The following is an 18,481-nucleotide window of genomic DNA, read 5'->3' on the forward strand; positions in this document are numbered from 1 at the left end:
CTACAGAGCCATGTGTTTGCACTGCTCTCATTATCTTGCTTAGTGGAACCATAAATGTCGACACACATAGTTTCCTAAAGCACATTTGGCCAGTTAACACCCACAAACCTGCTCCACTATTACAGGCTAACATCAGGGGTTTTACACATGAAATACTTCTTCAGGTGGAGTAAGGGTGAATTTATACTTAGTCACTAATTGGGTTAACAGCTTTTGTGGTCTTTCAATGATAATCAAATGCAGTTGCAGTGCAATTTGATCACAGCGTCTTTTTCCATTGAGCTTCCTAGTGGCATGTGAACACACTAACCCAATCATTCCACATTTACCACTCAAGGATAATGTATCTTTAACAAACATGTTCTGTATTGCCTCTCTAAAACAAGTTTCAAGTCCCTGAAAGCTGATTTTATAAAGCATACTGAATACGGACTAGGGGCTGTTTTAAACATGCAAAAATGAGGTACGTACAAGGAGAAGAGAAAAGGAAATTTTAATGATTATGATTAAAACCACATGCAAAAAACAGATGATTTCCAAAGTGCCTTATGCATTGTACTTCTGCCCACGTCACTAAAATCATCTTTTGACTGCATTTTACATCGTCCATCTCACAATAGAAGCTTGTCAGACCCGAGACCTAACAAAAGACAGGGATTACATAACATATTTTATATTTTACCCACGGGTGCTTACAGTGTGAGCTGACCACGAGGGACCCTCAGCACTTACAATGTGAGGGCCTTTCAGTCTCTAAGCAAGTATGACTAGACTTTAACAAACCGATTAAACTTAAACTGCATTGAAATCGAAGTCTGAGGACAATATAAAACAGCCTTTTCTTTAGCAATTAGTCATAAAAACCAAAGTTCAATGTGCCACCAAAGCAGGAACGTTGGTAGAACTGGACACTTTACTTCAATCAAATATCAACAACCAATAAAACATTGTCTTATCCACCCCTTCTGTAAATATAAAACTATCTGCTTGACTGAAATATCTATTTCTATGAATATTGCCACCAAACAGTAAAATAAAACAGACTGGCAGTTTGTTTGTGGTACTGAACTCAACCGCAGTATGTCTTTCGATCATTTTCTATAATCCACAGATTTTACAGTGCATCATTTTACAAAGCACTTTGTTTCTAAGAATGCGTGTTATATTTCAATTTAAAAAAAATTATTTTTTAGTGCTTTGCTGGAGGCAGAATCACTGCACATAATCTTATACACAGCTAATAGTAAAAGAAAAGTGAGAAAATACTGTATGTTTCATTGTGATTTAGGGTGAGTGTTGTAATTAAAGTTACTATAACTACAATGTTAATTTCCACTACTATCTGATGAACTATATAAACATATATGTTACTATTTGATGTAGAGTTAGCTTAAAGCTTTATCTGCAGTCCTAGGTCACAATTTAGAATAAATAAAGAATGAACCACCAAAATGCCTAAAGCTTTATATGATAAAATGAGTCCAGGCTTTCAGCCCCGTTCCCAAACAGATGTCAGTGATATTAAAATAGTGACGATTTGTGGTGCAACATTGTAGCTCGACTTGCAACATTTCCTTGTCAAAGAGTAAGTGCATTGACAGGAAAATAGTTGAGTCATGATGAGTGGGTGGGGGTGTGAAGAAGGTTTTTTGTGATGGTGGTCTCCACAAAACCAGAATTTGTGCATGCTGTTGGTTGATGAATTTCAGTCTATGGGAACTTGCATGAGCAACATTAACATAGTTTAGATTTGTGTACATTGTTTCTGTTAATAATGTATTGTATTAAGTGTCCATTTCATTATAATATTCAGATTTATCATAAATAATTGAACATGCACATGTATTTTAAGTTCCATTAAAGAGGGTAATTTGTAACTGAATAACTAATTTAGTTACTTGTTGGAAGAAGTAACTGTAACTAATTACTTTTTAAAAGTAACTTGCCCAACACTGGTTGTTGTGAAGCCCCTCCCCTCTGCTGTGTATAAAAGGTGTGTTATCACCAGACACACACACACACACACACACACACACACACACACACACACACACACTCTCTCAGAGATCACTGCCAGCAATGGATACATCTTCAGTCCTCCTTGTGTGCATTCTGGTGACATGTTCAGGTGTGCTGTTTTTTGATTGTATAACATTGTCTTTATCATGGAAGCTGTTGTTTATCATTTTTTTTGTTTTTGTCTCTTCACAGTCTGGACAGTCCACGGTGGAAGCTTTGAGGTCAACATTGATGACCAGGAGCAGATGGAAGTGGACATTTCTGTGAAGGCCGGCAAGGTAACGTAAACACGTTGATGGTCCAACATTCAACACTAAACTTGACTTTGGGCTTGACCTAACCGTAACCAATCAAACCTTTAACCCTGACTTTATTTCTGATTCCAGCCTAAACCCAACCTGAATAAACTCAGGCTCATGATCAGTGGTGGCAGTAGTGCTTAGATCTTTAGCTTAAGTAAAAGTACCCCTGCAACAAGTAAATACATAAACAGAATTTACTTAAAGTTTCAAAAGTTAAAGTATTCATTCTGCAGAAAATGGGTTGCGGCTCATATAGTATTAGCCTACTTCAAATTTTGACAAATACATTAATACACACAAAAAATGTCCCAATATGCGCTTACAAATAATGTGTTCCTAATAAAACCATTTATTAGTTGTTTAGTTACTGTTTATTTAACATGTTCCCATGACATTAAGTATTATTTTCAGAAGTCATCCCTTTGCTAAGTATTAAAAATATGTGCCACTTTTATCTGCAGCTTCCAGGTGTGTGCTGGGCTTGCAACTGGGCTTTAAAGAAGGTGAAGAAACTAGCTGGACGTAACACCACTGTGGAGGTAAAAGAAAATGTCTTAATGACTGACATCTGAGTGAGCAATATGATCTAGTTGGTGGTGCATTGTGTTATGAGCAACAATGATAATTTCTACTCTTACAGAAATTGACTTCAAAGTTAAGTTCCATCTGCAACCAAATTGGCCTCTTAAAATCTCTGTGCCGCAAGTTTGTGAAGACACACCTACCAGAACTAATTGAGGAGCTCACGACCACTGATGATGTGAAAACAATCTGTGTCAATACTGGAGCCTGCAAGTGAGTTACCAGCCCACCATTAATATCATCCAACTAACAATATAACCAAATAGTGTCTTCAGAAAGTCCTTCCACGCATTTCATTATTCAGATATTATTACAACTCCTTCTACTTTCTTTCAACACAAAGTAGCTACAAGTTTCACTTGAGTATTTTCCAATTTATGCTACTTTATACTTCTACTCCACCACATTTCAGAGGAAAATATTGTACTTTTTACTCCTCTACATTTATCTGACAGCTAGACATATGAGCAGTTTATTACACAACACTGTTATAGGTTAAACTACACAACACAGTATGAGGTAGTTAGGTTTCACCTTGACCAACTACAACAATAAACCACTTACATATTAACATTTATAACAATTAGGGATGCACCGATCTGCCTTTTTTAGTCCCGATACCGATACTGATGCCTGGGCTTTGTGTATCTGTCGATACCCGATACCGATCCGATACTGTTGTTGAATTAATAATACACTGTATACCTTCCACCTTATACCTTCCTTCCACCATGTGGAAGAGACTAAAGGCACCAGACTTTCCTAACTAAGACAAATTAACATAGATGTAATGTATTGAATTCTTATTTATTTGTACACTCAACTCTTCCAGCATGCGACACAATGTGCGACAGAGGGGAAAAAAACTAACAAAACCACAGCCTGTGGATCTGTTCATTTTTCCGATCCACGATCCAGCTGATTTTGTCAATATCGGGACCGATATCAGATCTTAATATCGGATCGGTGCACCCCTAATAACAATGACAGGGGCCATTCTTTAAATGAGAATGTTTAATACTTTACATACATTATATTGGTAAGTAACATTTTGAATGCAGGACTTTGACTTGCAATGGAGTATTTTCACAGTGTGGTATGCAACTTTTAGTAAGTAAATGATTGAATACAACTTCCACCACTGATTCTCCATTACATTTGAGAATTATTTTGATCTTTGTCTGATTTTCTTATGTACTCTCTTCAGGTCAAAGGAGTTGTTTGACCTGTACTTCTATCAAAAGGACGAGGAGTCATCAATTGCAGTTAATGAATATCCCTGATATCGTATGCATGGACAATAATTAAGGTGCACTTAATTCGTAAGAAAAACATAAACCACAATTGTTTCAAAAATCAATCAAGAAGCTCTTTCAGCTTTCTTTTTGTCTTTACTTTGTGTTGCAGTTTTCCTTGTATCTTGTGTCTGTAATGCTATTTTCTATTTCTGTATCTGTGCACAGATTATATCAATAAATGTTTGCATTTCAAATTGTATGAATATTATTTAGTCAGATGAGACACAGTGTCAGTTTAGTATTGCATCTGCACCCTTAAAGGGGAATCAATCAATATCTGTGAACATGAGCTACTCTCTGTCAAAGCCAGAAACCAGAGAAGTCTCAACCAAGTATAAAGTCTGGAGCTGCTCCATAGACTGATTTTGTGGACCCCGAGAATATTTTTCTCGTTTTATTCCCAAATGAGCTTTATTCTGCTTTTACTCTGAAAGCCACGCCCACCGAAGGGGAAACCAGTCGACACCACAAATGACAAAATGCCTGTAGCTAAAAACATTAGATTTTTTAGAATGTCAAATGATTATTTTATCAACCTATCTCTACCAGAGAGGACAAGCTATTAGCTAATGTTAGCTTTATGTTACCAAGCTGAGGCACTTGTAAACAGAATACTGCATAGCTTTCGGATTTAACAACATTCCACTATAACACAAGTTGCATACTGCCAACATGCTTTAGCTTAATTTATAAAAATAAAGTTGGCCTAAAACTGACATATGTGATGACAAATTAATTTTGAAAATGGGCATAGTTTCCCTTTAACCAGTTAAAGTCTCATAACTCCAACTTTGGTGACTAACTTGAGTACTTATATGGTTCGATAAAATTGACACACTTGGCTTTGAGACTTTCTTACAAACCTTAAAAACAAAAATATAAAAAAAATCCTTTTAACATATTACATGAGACGGCCATAAAGCAGGTGACAAGCACATGCAAACCGGCACCAAAAAAAACATGACTTATGAGATTCTGTAGACATTCACGTTCCCAAGAGGACGAATCTCGGTGATCCCCTGACTTTTCATCAACTGCCATTATTAGTTGTGTTCGATATTGTCAAACAAAAGAGCAAAAAGTTAGTTGTTCAGGAGGAATATATGAACCAGGAAGAATCTCTTCATAGAGATAAAAAAAAAAATAAAAAATAGGCCACTGAAAGACAAACATATCACTTTAATTTTTTTTACATATCAAATCATACAGTAATTCAGTGGATGCATCATGACACACACTGCTACACATAACAAACTTAAGACTTTCACAGATACACATAAATACGGCGTACAAAATACATTAAAAAAATGAGCCATTTACACAGTATGTCCGAGGATGCCATGCCACTGGTGGTTCTGTTAGTGCAGTTTGCTCCTTTTGAAGATTTAAGTGTGCAGCCTCAAGTGATCACTGCTTACTAAACTAAACCTTAAAAGAATAGCACCCTTATTAAAAAAAAGGTTCTGTGTTTATGATTTCACATGACTCAAATTTCTGTCTCAGTGATAAAAGATCTGCCATCGTCACTGAAGTACATTTTATTTCCCCCCTCTTTATGAGGAGGCTGCAGCAGAGAGCAGGCACTTGCTGTGGCGGTCAATGAAGTGTCCATGTGATGGACTGCTGTCCCAGCTCTGCTTTAAGGTCTGCCTGTCCAGCTTGTTGAGTCCCTGAGAACAAAGACGGAGATCCTTGACCAGCTCTGACAAACCATCCAGACCTGCACTGTCCCACGGACCAGTCACCTCACAACCTGTGGGGGAAAACAACAAGAAGCTTATTTTGGCTCACCCTTGTATTAGGGATTATTTTATTAATAATAATATTATTCATATTAAAAAGGTCCAATTTGTAATATTTTTACTGTAATAAATCCAAAAATCCAGTATTTTGAATTTGTACTGCAGTAACTATTTTAAACACTAGCTGTCAGTATTACATATTGCACATTTAAGCATAGCCGGTATAAACTATAATATACAAATTCAAACTAACTTTAACCAAAACAGAACAAAATCTAAAATGTAGTTCATATCAGTTAAAACACTGTATATTGATCCAGGTCATTAGTTATTTTCCTCCTCCTATTCCATGCTTTCTAAATGTATTTAGAAAGGGCAAAATCTGGAACACAAACGTTTTTAGACAATGTCACAAATCAGGATCTAAAAAGGACAGTAGAAAATAAAATAAAATTTAGTTTTCCACCTCATTCAATCCACAATAGTAACGTCTAGTTTAAATATGTAGTGGCAATGCTAGGTACCATAATGTGCCAATGTAGCAAATCTTACAAGCAAGTTATACTTAACATAGTATTCACATTTATAATGGTAATGTGCCACTAAAGGCAAATCAAGCAAACACAAATGTAAACAATGTAGGTTTTAAATACTTATTACGTTAATAAATTGGCATAACTAAATACAATATGTTTTATGAGTAAGAAACTGCGTTCAGCCCGTTTATTAGGCCTCAAGGAGGATAAGAAACGGTGAATGTGCACCTTACACACACACACACACACACACAGGCTACCTGTAACTTTATGACCCATACACATGCACACGTACGTACCCTGAAGGTTTAGAAGGGTCAAAGGCCGACAAGCCTCTCTGAGAGAGCTCAGGATGTTGTGAAGTCCTGCTGAGGTAACAGACGGATTACCTGATAGGTTCAGACTCACCAGAGTCGGACATGAAGGCAGGCACCTGGAAGGAGAAACCAAAAAGTTCAATAGAGAAATATAATGATAATTCAGAACAGATGTTCACAGACCTTTGGCAGCATGCTTCCAAGACATCATTTCATCATATTTATGATTTGGTGATAATTATGATTGAAATTATGCATGTTCTCACAAAAGAATGCAGTGGCACACACACAAGCACAAGCACATGCACACGCTCACCTAGCCAAGGTGGTTACACTGCTGTCTATCAACCCGTTTGCTGCCAGACTCAGGTGGGTCAGTGAACACTCATCCTACGAGGAAAGACAAATTCTTTGCTTTGCACTTTACACTTTATGCTCTCAATCAATCCACACATGCATGATATTTGTATATTAAATTGTTTGTGTGCAGAATACAGAACATGATTTATGTGCGTGTACTTGTGACAGGATTTTGGTGAGGTGTTCCAGCGCCGGGTAATCAGCCGGACCCCTGCGGATGGCAGACAGGTCCAGGTGTGTAAGACTGTGGAGAGGCAGAGTCTTCAACACCAGCTCAAAGCCAGTGGAACCCAGTGCATTGTGGGATAGACACACTGATTTCAGGTGGCCAGTTCCTGAAAGATAAGGGTAATATTTTAGTTATCTATATACTCATTTTTAAAACCCCCAATAATCTTTTTTTCAAGCTGAAATAGATTCTATGTTGGATCATGATACATAATATTGGCTTGCAAGGATTTGATTAACAGAGGACACGAGTTCAGAGCTTTATTGATTCTGCTCATGACTCACTACAAGCTCTAATCTAAAACCTATCAAGGTAAACACAACTGTATCTATCCCATTAACTAACCTAATATCTAAACATCCATGCAGCACACTGACTCTGCCTGTTAGAGAGCTACCTGTCAGAGCGTTGGCTAGCAGCAGTCGATGCTGCTGTAGGAAGCGAGCAGTGAAGCCACAGGCCTGCAGAGACAGCTTGGCTAACAGAGGGCAGCAGGACAGCAGACAGGACAGGGCCTCGGACACACCATCACCCAGCTGGTTCATACTGAGGTCAAGCTCCTCCAGGCACTGCGAGAGGAAAACGAGCACAAACAGCAATGTGCATTAGAAAGAATTCTCGACTAAATTGAATTTATATTAAACTGATGGCCTGTCACTCTCACATGGAAATAAGAGAGTGATGTTGTGCATTGTGTTGTTTCAACACTGTTTGTGATACTTCAAAACAAGGAGGGGTGTGACTTCAGTCTCTAAGCAAGTGTGAATAGACTTTAACTCACTGCATTAAACTTAAACTGCATTCGTTCTTCAAAACAGCCTTTTCTTTAGCAATTAGTCATCAAAACCGTTGTTCAATGTGCCACCACAGCAAGATCATTGGTACCACTAGTACAGTGGTTCCCAACCTTTTTTCCTTGGCGCCCCCCCTACTTATGTCTAAGAAAAGCTGAGCACCCCTCCCTCCGAAACCGAAGTTGAGGTAACTCTCGAGATAGAGCCTTACTTTCTTTTTTGATACAGAGGAGTTATCAGCACTTTTACGTTTCTCCACCATGTTTTATTCATAAAATAGTGATGCCGTGGCGGCAGGAAAAACGAGGATGATAGCAGCTAGCAGCTGACCTGATGACAGCAAGGGTCCCAGGTTAAGAGGTCCCGGAGGTTTGGCCTACTAATAACAAAAATATGTAGTTTTATACAGACTTTTGTATACATTATATATTCTAGTGTATTATCATAATTAGTTTAACATGGGTTTTTTACCTCAACCCAGATAAAGACTTGCGCACCCCCTGTGATCTTTGCCGCCCCCCTGAGGGGTCCCCGGACCCCAGGTTGGGAACCACTGCACTAGTAGACACCTAAGTCAGTTCAACCAAATAGCAAGAACCAAAAACATTTTATCACCCACACTTAAACATAGAACTGTCTGCTTGAGTGAGATATCTATTTCTAAGAATCCTGCCCCCAACGCACGTAAAATAAAGCAGCATAGCAGTTTGTTTGTGGTACTGGACTCAACAGCAGTACTGCATGTCTTTCCATTATTTTCTATAATCCACAGATCTCAGTGAATACAGTGCTTTGGTGGTGGCAAAATCACTGCAGCGGTCTGACCAGCTAAAAGTAAAAAAAATTGAAAATATGATTTATTGTGATTAAGGGTGAGTGTACACTTCAAAGTTACTATAGTATTAATGTATCTAATTTAGACTAACTACAATTTAAATTTTCAACACTATGTGGATCCAAACAGTGAAGTTATGGGACTAAATTATATTTAAAAAGGCAACACTGACGACAGCAGTTGAAATGACAGCTGACTCGTCCAGCTAGGCTGTTTACCGGAAACGCAGGATGACTCTGTCCCTTTAAGGCATTTACTGCCTTCTCCAGCCCTTCCCCTGTAATGCCATTGGCAGAAATGTCCAGCAGCCGAAGCCGAGGCATGGTGATTGTTGTGGCAACCAGCTCAGGGAGAAGGTTGTCGTGGAGACGGTTGCCGGAAATACGTAGCTCGGTGAGGCTGGCCTGCAGTTTTAAGGCACGCAGGAGCGGGTTGAGGGAGGAGGGAGCCAAGCTGAGGCCGCACACAGACACAGAGGAGCTCCCATCCTGCGCCTCACACAGCCGGGTGACACGCTTGTTCTCATCTGCAGGGAGACAAAGACATACTCAATGATGGGTTATAAAAATGTGTATTTCTGTTTTTGTGTGCATTTGTGCGTGTGGCTCACCCACTGCCAGGCTGTTGCAGGCCTTCTTGTAGCGCTCGGGGAGAGGAGGAAGATCCCAGGAGCAAACTTCAGCCAGAACCTACAACAACACATCATCTTAATTCTGTCCTGGTGAAAATAAGTCAAAGTAACCTTAAAAAGGCATTTTTCTCAATGCCTGTCCTCAAACTGGCCTCACCTCTTCATTGGTGTGCAGGACAGCAAGCAGCAGGTCCTGGGGCGAAAGCAGAGCACCTTCCTTCTGCAGTGAGAGGCGAGGCAGGAGGCCACATTTCTGGTAGTAACGCTGAGCCGCCTGCTCACACAGCCACGACACAGTGCAGGAGTCTGCCTCACTGGAACACAGTGGAATGAGGATATGTATAAAAACAGGCAAAACACCAGTATGGCCCTTGTTAAATTTTATTTTTTAAAAACTACAAAATCACTGGTGTTATTCATTCATATAATAAATTGTTCCATATATACACCAACCTTTGCGGAACTGGGATGAGGAAAATATCTTCCTGAACTCTGACCCTCATTCTGATTGGTGGAGGCTGTAATGTAGGCATGGAAGCAGCAAAGGTTTGAGCTGGAGCCTGGAATAAATTGAGAAATAAAAAATACATATGAGCAAAACTGATTAGTTTCTTTAAAGGGGAACCATCTTATTGATTCTCTCTCTCATTCTCTCATTTACCAGCATATTCATCACTGCCTAAAGTTAATCAAGAAAAAAAAGACAGATTCCTGACAAATGATGTTCCACTTATGGCCCCTAGTGATGCTGAGACATTAATAATTGTCTAGCTGCAGTCAACGTTGTCCTAAATAAGTAATGTGAAATCTCTTTCTGAACTTGAAATGAGTCCTTTTATAGGTACATTACCTTTGGCAAATAATACGGTGCATTTTTCTAGATTTGACTTCATCTGTAACTCATCAGAATAAAAAGCAGGATACAGACATTTTTTTCACACCTGTATGTGTATTTGTGGGGGTGGTGGCGTCTCAGGTCTCATGTCGTCATCATCTGTAACTGTGGGGCTGTGTGACCTGTTGACCTCTCGTCTGCCCAACCGGACCATCCCTGGCATCTGAGTCATTTTGACCTGGTGAGGCTTCAGAGTGTCGTTCTTCAGAGAGAGACTCCTGCTGGAGCAGGAAGGAACTGCAGAACCTGAAAGAGAAGAGAAGCATCAAGAAGGTCAAATAAGCAAAGACATGTGGAGTAAAATAGAATTAAAGAAAAAAGTCAAATCATTACCTCTGCAGGTTTCAGAGTATGAGTGCCTGTTTTGACTCCTTGCTGCTGAAGACAAGGCAGTGTCCTCCCCTCTCATCCCATTCTGTTCCACTCGAAGCCTCCTCTTCTTTTTCGGCTGATTTTCCCCCAAATCATCCTCCAGCCACTCATCAGCCAGATACTCATCCTCAGGAACCAGGGCTGATTTGTTGTTGGTAGAAACAGCTGGTGTGCTGGAGAACTGAGGCTGTGACAGACCCTGGAGAAGAGTTTTGGCGCTGCCTAAGCCTCGAATGGCACTGTGGTACTCCTCTCGTACAAAGACAGATGGCGCAGGAGACTCCCTGACACTTTCTCTACCCGAGTTGGGAATCGGGTTGGCTTCCTTAATTGCAGGGACTTCCTTTTGACTCTGGGCTGCTGGAAAGCTGTGTCGAGGGCGGACGGAACGGAGAGGACTGTCAGAGTCGCTGTCGTCTGAGGAGCTGCCGTTATTCTATGGAATACATTATACATACAAATGACATACTGCAATTGTAGATGTAAAGAATTAAGTTTCAGAGGCGGGGTTTCCCTAGGGGCAACCAAGTTAAAATCAAGACTTTTGAAGGCCCTTTTAATATCACATAGAATGCAACTGAATACTTGTTTCACCAGCCAAAGTATGAAAGTATGATGGAAAACCAGTAGTATGATATGGCCTACAAGGATTTGTATTATATCACATTATTTTCAGTACATCCCAGAAGTAAATTATTATATTTCATAATTATTAATAAGACCTGGACTCATATAAGCAGCATTAAGAATTGATGGCTGGATTAACCAATTAAAAATGATGAATTAATTAATTAAAACAGCTACTGTAGCTAGCAGTAGTGACAGTGTTTGCTACAGGATTAAACAGCCTCTTGCAGCACAATCCACTGTCGCAACTTTTAGTTTATAGGTGTTTAAAAGGTCATAATCAGATACAAAAACATTATAGTATTTAGTAGATGTATCTACATATCAATAAGCAATTGGCAGACATTACCCCATAGAGAACAGCAGCCTCTGTTCCTCGGGCTCTGTGTCGCTGTGTTGAGCTGTTGTTCTTCCACCGTTTGGGGCTGGCAGGTACTGCCTTCACCTCTGAGTTCCTGTTGGTCCGAGGCCAGCCTTGGCTGGAGGAACAGCCCCCTCCAGAGGACGACAGCGGCTCTGAGTTTTCAGCATCAAACAGCTGGCTGTCCTGCAGGGCATCGAAAGGCTTGGCTGGGGCCGGAGCAGCAGGAACTGTGTTAGACAGAGATAAGTGGGGGAAAAAAGAGAGTGAAAGGATATTTAAAAGGCAAACCAAGGCTAAACGGTTGTGATGATGTAAGGAGCTCACCTCCCCCTGCAAGCGCCTTCCTCAGCAGTCTCTCTGTAGCGATACACTCCTGCTTGGTGTCCTGGTCTAACTCTCTGCTGTACGTCCTCTGCCACTGACGCAGGGTGTCCATGGCGGTGTCACCCTGACAGAGGATGGTAAAGCATGAGACAGATGCACACATTTTTCTAGGGGATGTGGGGTGAAATAATTATTACCAGGCAGTGATTTTAACCCCTTTTGGAGTGAATATGTCTGTTAGTTTTCACCCCTATCCAAGTAATAAGAAGAGATACAATCACCTGCTATTTTTCGGAAAACTGGTCCAAGTTAGGAAAAAAATAATTTACAGAAACTGAATTATCAGAAAGCTTCTTATTATTTTATGTGGAATTTGTTTTGTTTTTTACACTAAATGAGACACAAAGGTGTCTCTTTTTATGCATCGAGCTGTGTTTCTGAGTTTCATCAGCTCAGCACACGGTGTAACTTATTTGTTTTGCTCCATGTATTTAACATGGTCACTGAAACCTCTGTTACTGTAAAAGTAGCCCAATTCACATTCAGAAACATAGATTTAAGCAGTTTGCAACTTTCTGTGATAGACCGAATTACTGTAAAATGCTTACTGGTAAATAATACTAACTAAGGACCAAATGGTCTTCCTGCAGCATATCATTTTCTATTACAGAATGTCCTGTAATTTACCAGGGGCTAAAATGCCACACACACCTTGGAGTTGCGTTGGGTGACAGAAGCCCCTCGTTCCACCAAGAGTCTTGCAACTTTTAAATTGCCACAGGTGAGGGCATCGTGGAGCGGCGTCACTCCCTCACATAAGGGACCACCAGGATCATTAACGTTAGCGCCGCGCTCCAGCAGCACCGCTACAACGTCTGCATGATAAAAGACGATGGAAACGTTTTTTATTTTTTACAAATACAACTTTGGGTAAATACAGTTAATATAAAATTAGTTACCATAGTGACCGTGGTTGCAGGCCTCATGAAGAGGAGTCCAGCCACAGTAGTCTCTGGGGTTCACCGGGTGACCCTGACATACAGACAAGCAGAACATCGTTAACGGCCATACAATCCAGGTTGGTTTTTACACTTTCATCTTCATTAACATCAGTTCTGATTTAAGCAGAGAAAGTCTCTTCTTGAAATTAAGTGAAATTATGTGTTTTTGTGAAGTAAATACTTAACAAGCTTAGGCAAGAAGCTTTGTTATTGGACTTCTGCTCAGTATAGTACAGTAAGTTTACCGTTTACTGAGGATTTTATTCTCATCTGTCTGACTTTCATCATGTTTTGTCTTGATTTTGCTTTTTTGGCCACATTTCTGATTTTAAAAAACTGCATAATGTCTTAAAACAAAAATGATAAATCTTGTTTTTCCTCACCTTTTCCACCAGATACTGGACCTGCTTTAGGTTTCCGTCTATACACGCTCTGTGCAGAGACGTCTCGCCCTTCTCATTCCTCTTGTTCCACTAAAGCAGGAAAATAGATACAAAAAGAGTGGCCAGTAAAACACTGAAGACATGAAACACAAAGATGAGAGGATTCCGAGTGCTTAGTGACAACTAATATATGACTCACCCTTCCTGCCTTCCTCCTTCCTGATACCATCTTTTCATAACCCTCCAAATCCTCATCTAGAAACCACATGAAGAGTCATGAGACAAACACAGAATGGCTTTGGGAAATGTTAAAATCCATTTGTTTAGAGATGTCAGGGGGGTAGAATGTCAGTTCTACCTGAGTCTGAGAGAACGACATCACTGTCATCCAGAGGTTCACTATTGTCCATCTCCTCTTCATCCTCCTCCCCGTCGCTCCCATCTGGACTCCAGCCCTCCGCAGCACACAGCTCGTGCAGCCTCGCTTCAGTGTCATCAGCCTTCGACGAGCCGAATCGTCTCTGGGACGCCAGCCAAAGCCTTAACACGCGCTTCTGTAAGAGAGAAAGTGAGCGTTCATACGCTGCATCTGTTTTAGACCCTTCCCAAAGTATTGTAAGTATTGTTCTTCAACATAGTATATGGATTTGCAGTTCTATAAAAAGGCTAATGGCCCTGACACACCAACACGATAATCGGCTGTCAGACAGTCTGGCGAGGTCAGTGACTCGAGTCTGTTCGGTGTGTTCCGTTCCATGCCGTCGGAGGATCCGTTGGCCTTCATTTTGGCCGACCTGACTTGCCGGGTTGGAGGGCGGGCAGTCGGACTCACTCCACCAATTGGTGGAGTGCTAACCCGGAAATGACGAGCGGGATGAGCGTGACGAACGCCTCTCATAATCTGACGAAAATCTTTTAAACTGACCTTTGTCCATCTGAAATTAAGACGGATTCAGCAACTGTATGGCCTATTTCTCGCTTAAAATGTTTTCAGAAACACGTTTCAGTGAACTATTTTAATATGAGATCGTACTTCGAACAAGCCGCCATTACTATCGGCTGGAGAAGCCAGACCCACGTGACGCGTCATTTCCGGGTTTTCATTTTTTGTATTACGTCTCGCGCACGCGCAGAACGTACGCTCAAGACAGCGTCGCTTCGGTGTGTTCCGAGGCACTTTTTGGACCTCGGGGAGCCGACTGATGAGTCTGACTGCCTTTTCTGCCGACGGTCAGCCGTTGTGTTGGTGTGTCAGGGGCTTAATATGCATGAAAATGACCATCCTTTTTTAAAATCAGTTGAAGTCCAACTTTTTCTTATCCGATTCATTTTCCCAACTTTTAGCTGCTCATTCCAGCTCACCTGTAGTCTGTTCTGCCCAGACTTGCGGGCGCAGTGTGAGGCTGTACTGTAGCTGCTGTCTATATCCTCGAAGGCACAGCCGCTCTCCTCCTGAGCTGTTGCAATGTTCAGCCAAGTGCTACACTCCTGATATAGACACATACAAGTGATTAAATTACATGCAAGACGTATAGTTATAATATTATAAATTATGTTGGACAGTTTGACAATCCAAACTAAGACTAGCAATCAAATATTAGGCAGCTCATCTTCCAAAATCTTACAGGTGATCAGCTGGTGATTTTTTTTTTTTTTTTTAATATACTTAAACCATTATAATGTATATTATATACATGATTTACCTATAATAAAACCCAAATAATAGCACTATGATAATCTCTAAAAGAAGACTGATAATGCTGGGTGAAGATCCATGTAGTGCATGTATACCTCAGTTGTGCTGCCCTGTCGTAAAGCCAGCTCCTGTCTGTAGTGCTCCACTGCCTTGCTGTGCTGTCTCAGGTCTGTGTAGGTTGCAGCCAGGGACACGTGGATGACAGCCAGCTCCCTGGCAGGCTTTCCCAACGCCTCAGCACCCTTTAGCTGCACCACATAGACAACAGAGCTTAAAACAATTCATTCTTTTATGTGATACACTCAGATTGGAGAGGAGAAAAAAGTCAGTAAATATTGGGTGCTACAGTAAACATAAGAAAAATATATTTACCTGAGCTAGATATGCATCCAGAGCTTTGCTGTAGCAGCCAACCTTACAGTAAAGGTCCCCCAGCTGCTCTGCCAGCCCCACGGCCTGATGGGAGCTGAGTCTTTTGCCCTGATCCTCCCCCAACTCTTCCTCCAATTTACAGCCCTGGTCCGCTATACAAGTCAAACAAATCACACCAACAGCTCAGCTATCTTGGTGAAAAAAAATATTTTAACTAAATACAAATAAGCAAAAAGACTGAGTGGATAAAACAAACTCGCTCTTTCACCATATTTGAAAACTTTCTTCACCGCCTGCCTGTCCAGTGGCTGCTGGGAACCCAGTAAAACTGCTTTCTTCAGAGATCGTCTAGCTGCTACGAAATCACCCAGACACAGCTGCACCTGTGGATAAATGTCATGGAGACGCACCAATTACAAAATGTACAGCCACAATAACCAAAAATGGGTCAGTTGGTTGAATGCAATTGGACTTTTGTTTTGCTGTGGCTTTCTCTAGAATGAGTTCCTACCTTGCCAATGCAGTGAAAGCACTCGCTCTCACTGAACTTGTCTTTGTTCTTCCTCGCACACTCTTTGGCCTGTTCAAGGCAGCGCACGGCATTAGACAGTTGACCGTGACGGAAATAGATGTTGCCCAGGTTAAAGTTTGCACGGTAGAGATCCTCCAGCAGCTGACTCTTTCTTTACAGGATGAGAATGGAGAATGCACAATTAACAATACTTTATGATAATCTTTTTATAGGCACTTACTGTAAGTCCCTATTGTTACAAGGTCAGTGAACAGTAAGACTGTAGAAAAGATTCCTGAAAATTTCCCATCTTCTTAACTGAGTTTTTACATTATAATAAAGTATAATTTAGGATGCTCTCACTCTGCAATGAAGACACTTCGTCGGATAAACTCGCTGCAACGTTTGGGCTCCCCCAGGTGATCACAGACCAGACCAAGATTGAGGAAGAGACGGGCTTTCATCTCACTAATCTCTCGCCCTGGCACAGTCCCTGGAGGTAGGAACAATGTAAAATGTAAGGACAAACAAATAATACAAAAAGCACAGGCACTAGATAATTAAATATGCTCCATAAAATTCTTGAGGATGCAAACAAGCACATAGCAGACCTTCTAGACGGTCATCCACAATGGCCAGGCTCTTCCTGAAGGCATCCTCTGCTTGCTCCAAACTGTTCTTCGATTGGTCTGATTCATAACGGAAGAGGAAGGTTCGACCAATAGTGGCCAGCGCCCTTTGCTCCTCAGCATGATCTCTGACAGAGCGAGCCAGGTCCAGGTGACATCGCTGGTGCTGAAGAAGAAGAAATACATTAAAACCCTTACATTTTTCTCCCCTACATTTGTATCATCATAGTATTGATGTAAAGATTTTAAAGAATTGGTTTAATGGCCACAAAAGCTTGCAATGCAGCCATTTTTAAAAGCAGACCAATTTACTTACTTTCAACGCAGCCTCAATGTTTCCCATCTCTGCGTAGCACTCGCCTATCTTACGATGGGCCACAGCTCGTCCAATCACATCGTTTAAAACCTCAGAGAGAGACAACTCCTGCTGGTGTTCTGTAATGGCGGCCTCATAATCACCTGAAAAATATTACACACAAAAATAGGAAGGACGATGGATGAGTAGATTTAGAATATTCAGTAATCCAGAAACCACACTTTACACTACTGGAAACAATTAGATGGGTTTTTGTGATAAGTGCAGAGACAGGACAACTAGTAACTCCAAACTGAGGGTTGAATCAATAAGGAGGCAGCAGCAGAACAGGAAGACAGCGGTGTGTAGGACTGTGAACCTTCAAATGTATGCACTGGCTCAAAGTTGCTGATTGAAAACTACTTCAAACTCACCAGCATGGTCCTTATTATGTGAAGTCATTGTGACTAAATGAATGTATAGTTTGTAAATGCACACAGGCTGAGTTTGCAAGTCGCGTCTATTGAGATCACATCTTTACATTTCACTAAATGATGAGTTACTCTGTATAATCTGGATGATCACTATCATCTATTGTTTAAAAACTTCTAATCTGTGTCCTTATGTACGTCTGTATATGCCACGTCCTTATCCCTATCTTGTATAAGATAAATGCTTCTGCACAGATTCCTATTAATTACATATTCGACAGTAGTTCCAATAGTGTGACCAGCTACAAGATATAAGGTAGTGCAGTTGGACCACGTTAATGCCGTCAACCCCGATCGGTCCCCATATGAACCACTCACCATTTCTGGACAGCAGCTCTCCTAGCTGATTGCAGATGTTTGCTTCCTCTCTTAAGTTGTTGCTGTTGTTGCTGCTGTTCTGCACTTTGCGCTTTGCTTTCTGCAGCTCTGCAGAGTATTCAAACATTACATTTTTACACATCATCCTTTACCAGTGTAAACAATTAAAACAAATCAGAAAGCAAGTGAACGTGAAACTTACGTTTTATCTCCCGTGAAGAGCTCATCTTGATTTAGCACTGATGGACAACAGCTATGTTAGCTAGCTAGCTAACATACAGCTGGGAGTAAATAACAACGCAGCGCGCTTCACTTTAGCTTAGCGGAAATTGCCAAATCATAAATGAACAAATCAATAATTTTCACGTAATTTTCACTGATAGTCTTTTCTGGTCCATTGATGTCCTCGCTGTCATTTACGTAAACGATCGTGTTCAATGTCTCATCAAATAGCGCTACATAGTAATGATTTCAGTAAACATCTTTTTGCTTTAGCTAGCGATCAGTAAACTTTACATTGCCCCGCCAGTACTGCGCGAGCCAATGACTTCAGTGCAT

The 18,481-nt window shown here is 40.7% G+C and overlaps 2 protein-coding genes across 2 annotated transcripts; one reads left to right on the plus strand and one right to left on the minus strand.

Annotated features, from left to right (window-relative positions):
• The first annotated feature begins 2,003 nt into the window (after positions 1-2,003).
• Positions 2,004-4,395, plus strand: LOC144534758 (antimicrobial peptide NK-lysin-like). Its single transcript, XM_078276768.1, has 5 exons — positions 2,004-2,128; positions 2,212-2,297; positions 2,783-2,860; positions 2,962-3,116; positions 4,111-4,395. The coding sequence occupies exons 1-5, from the start codon at positions 2,080-2,082 to the stop codon at positions 4,184-4,186; spliced, it is 444 nt and encodes a 147-aa protein (XP_078132894.1). The 5' UTR covers positions 2,004-2,079; the 3' UTR covers positions 4,187-4,395.
• A 965-nt stretch (positions 4,396-5,360) lies between these two features.
• Positions 5,361-18,453, minus strand: tonsl (tonsoku-like, DNA repair protein). Its single transcript, XM_078276765.1, has 28 exons — positions 18,126-18,453; positions 17,924-18,031; positions 17,136-17,278; positions 16,802-16,985; positions 16,554-16,683; positions 16,191-16,362; positions 15,948-16,062; positions 15,680-15,831; positions 15,403-15,555; positions 14,974-15,099; positions 13,970-14,165; positions 13,811-13,866; positions 13,612-13,701; positions 13,187-13,259; positions 12,939-13,102; positions 12,228-12,351; positions 11,889-12,130; positions 10,874-11,348; positions 10,587-10,786; positions 10,099-10,205; positions 9,803-9,959; positions 9,625-9,703; positions 9,233-9,540; positions 7,783-7,954; positions 7,316-7,491; positions 7,113-7,186; positions 6,779-6,912; positions 5,361-5,954 (listed from the first exon to the last, which is right to left on the minus strand). Exons 1-28 carry the CDS (start codon positions 18,148-18,150, stop codon positions 5,755-5,757), a joined length of 4,335 nt encoding a protein of 1,444 aa, XP_078132891.1. The 5' UTR covers positions 18,151-18,453; the 3' UTR covers positions 5,361-5,754.
• Positions 18,454-18,481: the final 28 nt, after the last annotated feature.

This window comes from Sander vitreus, chromosome 20 (assembly GCF_031162955.1).
Source record: "Sander vitreus isolate 19-12246 chromosome 20, sanVit1, whole genome shotgun sequence".
Classification (NCBI taxonomy): Eukaryota; Metazoa; Chordata; class Actinopteri; order Perciformes; family Percidae; genus Sander; species Sander vitreus.